Source organism: Tachysurus fulvidraco, unplaced genomic scaffold (assembly GCF_022655615.1).
Source record: "Tachysurus fulvidraco isolate hzauxx_2018 unplaced genomic scaffold, HZAU_PFXX_2.0 HiC_scaffold_141_np12, whole genome shotgun sequence".
Lineage (NCBI taxonomy): Eukaryota > Metazoa > Chordata > Actinopteri > Siluriformes > Bagridae > Tachysurus > Tachysurus fulvidraco.
In genome coordinates, this window is record NW_025927190.1 from 3,372 (window position 1) to 6,894 (window position 3,523).

The 3,523-nt window shown below is 37.5% G+C and overlaps 1 protein-coding gene across 1 annotated transcript; it reads left to right on the forward strand.

Annotated features, from left to right (window-relative positions):
* Positions 1–1,956: 1,956 nt before the first annotated feature.
* On the forward strand, positions 1,957–3,298 carry LOC125140630 (cytochrome P450 2M1-like; the record flags this gene model as incomplete). Its single annotated transcript, XM_047809771.1, has 4 exons — positions 1,957–2,154; positions 2,457–2,619; positions 2,780–2,929; positions 3,138–3,298. Coding segments are annotated over exons 1-4 (672 nt in total), but the record flags the coding sequence as incomplete, so codon positions are not given.
* Positions 3,299–3,523: the final 225 nt, after the last annotated feature.

Sequence of the window (3,523 nt, forward strand, 5' to 3'; positions counted from 1 at the left end):
AAACTGCACGGGTACGATAGTGGACCTCGTTATAACGAGTTTCCTCTGCGCTCTGCGGGTTTAAAAATGGGGTGAGGAGCCAGCGTCTCAGGGGGGTAGCCACTGTTGCCTGCAGGTTATAATCATATTAAAAATACAGTTTACAGTTTCTACTTTTTAATATTGTTAAACTCACCAAGAAGCCAGCTATCATGTTCTGTGCCTGCATTTAGTCTGTTCCCTACATTGCTATGTGTCAAGATAAAGGAATCATGTGTTGAACCAGGCCAGCATGCCACAATGTTTGTGAGGGTCATGTTGGAGTCACATATGACTTGCACATTAATAGAATGCACATGCTTTCTATTAACAAATTCATTTTCAGATGGTGCCCTTATAGCAACATGACTGCAGTCAATTGCGCCGATTAAATTTGGGAAACCAGACATTGCTGCAAATTGCATTTTAATTTAGGCCTGTTCTTGCACAGTGTATGGGAACCTGATGTATCGACTACCCATATTAATTATACCATTCAAAACGACAGATATTAAGGCACTCAGGGACGGCTTTGATATACCAGACCTATAGGGTGAGATGATACAGTAGATTCCAATAGAATTATTTCATATACTGGTATATAAGGTCTTAGAGACAAAGTTGAGGATTACTTATAGTTCTTTATATAAATAATTTACCTGTCTGCCAATTCCCGATTGAAACAGCCGGTTGCCAAGAACCCCAGAGTGGGGAGGACTTGTATTTGGACTGGGATGGCATGGTTCCGGCGTGTTGCCCTCTCTAATACTGGACCCAATTCAGCACATAGATCCAAGAGCACAGCTCTAGGGAATCTAAATCGATTTATTAGCCAGTCGTCATCATGGTCCCTGAAAACTCGTTCTCTCCTTATTCTGCCATTGAGATAATCCTCCAACTGTTCCATAAGTTTTAAACTTCCTTATAATGCTGTTGTGATCCGGCGGCATGCAAGAGATGTTATCAGACACTGGCATGTACGGGATGGAGTTACAGGACTCCGCATACCTGATACTGGTTTTCTTAATACTGGTTCTCAGCAAATAAATAATAATAAATATCAAGGTACACCACGACCAATTATTAACTTATCCGTCAATAGACAGACAGACATAGATAAAACAAAGAGAAGGAGAAATAGGGAAAGAAAAGCGAAACGTAAGGGGAAGAAACAAAGACAGATTGATGTAATTTTATTCATAAATCTTTAAAACTCTTTGGGGGTTGAATATATATATGTATGTGTGTGTGTGTGTGTGTGTGTGTGTGTGTGTGTGTGTGTGTGTGTGTGTGTGTGTGTGTGTGTGTGTGTATAGAGTTGTTAGTCTTTTTGCCATAGTGTGTTTTTTAGATTAGAGGCTAAAGTCTTATAAGCCGAAATCCCAGCAGATGATAGACAGTGTTTACACTGCATCAGCAGACTGTACAGGTGAACAGCTCCTCCAGGTGTGGCCATTTATTCTCATCCTCCACTATATTGTTGCCATTTTTACATTCGTTAGATTCATCATCGTTGCTGTCTTGAATCTCCATGTGTCCCAAACCTTCAGTCAATAACATCACTGTATCATGGACAGCTCACGTAAATATGCGGCGGTGGGAGTAACGAATTGTAATTTTAAAAATAACTAAATGAATTACTTAGCTTATTTAATATATTTTAAATGACAGCTTAATTTATCCTATATTTTTGTAGACTTTGGAAAAATAAAAGAATCAAGCATAAAAAGGGAATTTCCACTGTTGCTATACTGTATTTTCTACCTGCTAGAGCAACAGCGTCAGTGTTTACCTTGTGTTCCTACAAAGGAAAACAATGTAAACACCCGCCACCAGCTCCTCCTCTGTGTGACACAAAATAGAGTTAAATTGCAGACTGTTGGGATTTGTCCTGCCATCAACACATTTCTGCAGGGCTGTGCTTGTTAAACCCATATTATGGATATGCTGTTTGCTTTACATACATACCTTTGGCCTATATTTATTGCTGCTGCTGTTTTCCTTTTGATTTGGAAGAGTCGCAGTAAAGAATATGAGCATAAGTTTGGACGGCTGCCTCCAGGTCCTGCTCCTGCACCAGTGGTTGGGAATTTCTTTCAGGTTCATGTAAAGGAACCGTACAAGTATTACCTTGAGGTTAGTAACTTATCGCTTAAATAACTTAACTATTTTCGTATAAAGTTTACAATTCTATTAAATTAATTATTCAGTTCGGAAATAATAAATAGCCAATTTGCTGAATGCTACATGAGCTAAAAAGATCTGGACATCTGACCATAAGATCCATATACTGAATGCTTTTTGAACCTCCTATTTCAAATTTATGCTGCTAAGTCTTTCTATTATGGAGTTTTGCTATGGCAATTTTTCTTTCAGCCACAGTTTGAAGATGGAGGAATAATTTATAATCTTAAATTTCTTACATTTCTCTCAATCAGCTCAGTAAAAAACATGGATGCATTTTCACCCTTTGGTTTGCTAAAACACCTGTTGTGGTGATCTCTGGATACCGAGCCCTGAAAGAGACCATGATTGGTATGGGTAATGAGTTTAGTGGAAGGGCAAATTACCCCCTATTAATGAAGATCACTAATGGATATGGTAAGTTCATTTATATCAGTGAACCTTTTCGTTATTATAAAAAAAACAGTAAGTTTCTAAAAAGAAAAGATTTGAGAGCACACAATGCTCAAATTAAATCATTTGTTATACACATTTATTTGTTACACACATTGTGGTCACAGCAGTTCTTGCACTGCAGGTGTTTTGGTAAGCAGTGGGGAAAGATGGAAGCAGCTTCGGCGGTTCACTCTGTTTACCATGAAGAACTTTGGAATGGGTCGGCACACCATCGAGGATAAGGTGAAGGAGGAGGCCAGCTGTCTCGTACAAAGTTTTAGTACATTCGGAGGTATCGTTTATTGTTCTCAGATGTATGTAGAACCTCACAAAAATTGTATTATCTCTGATTGATGAATGTCCATATTTTTGGTAATTTCTTAAAGCAAGCTTTAACTCAACTCTAAATACAGCCCTAATGATCTAGAATAGACTTGGATAAACTTGGATATCCCTGATTAATGCAAATAATAACTGAGGTCATATGTTTTCTCTTGCAGACTCTGCTTTCAATCCAAGAAACATGCTAAATAGAGCAGTGTGCAATGTAATCTGTTCACTCATATTTGGCCAGAGATTTGAATCTGATGACCCACAGTTAAATCTTATGCTCGAAGCTGTGAATGACTACTTCAAGGTTCTCTGTAGTCCACGTGGACAGGTACTGTATTATTGCTATTTATTCTTAACATACTTTTTAAATAACATATGAAATTACTTAGTTAATTTAACGAGTAAGCTTTACTAAATAAGAAGAGAAATAAATAAGAGAAATAAGCTGTTTTTCAGAAATTCTGTTCAGTTACAGGACAAGTTTTAATTTGCACTACATAATTAAATTTATGAGAATGGTCAGAAATATTCCGTGTTGGTAAACAAATAACAT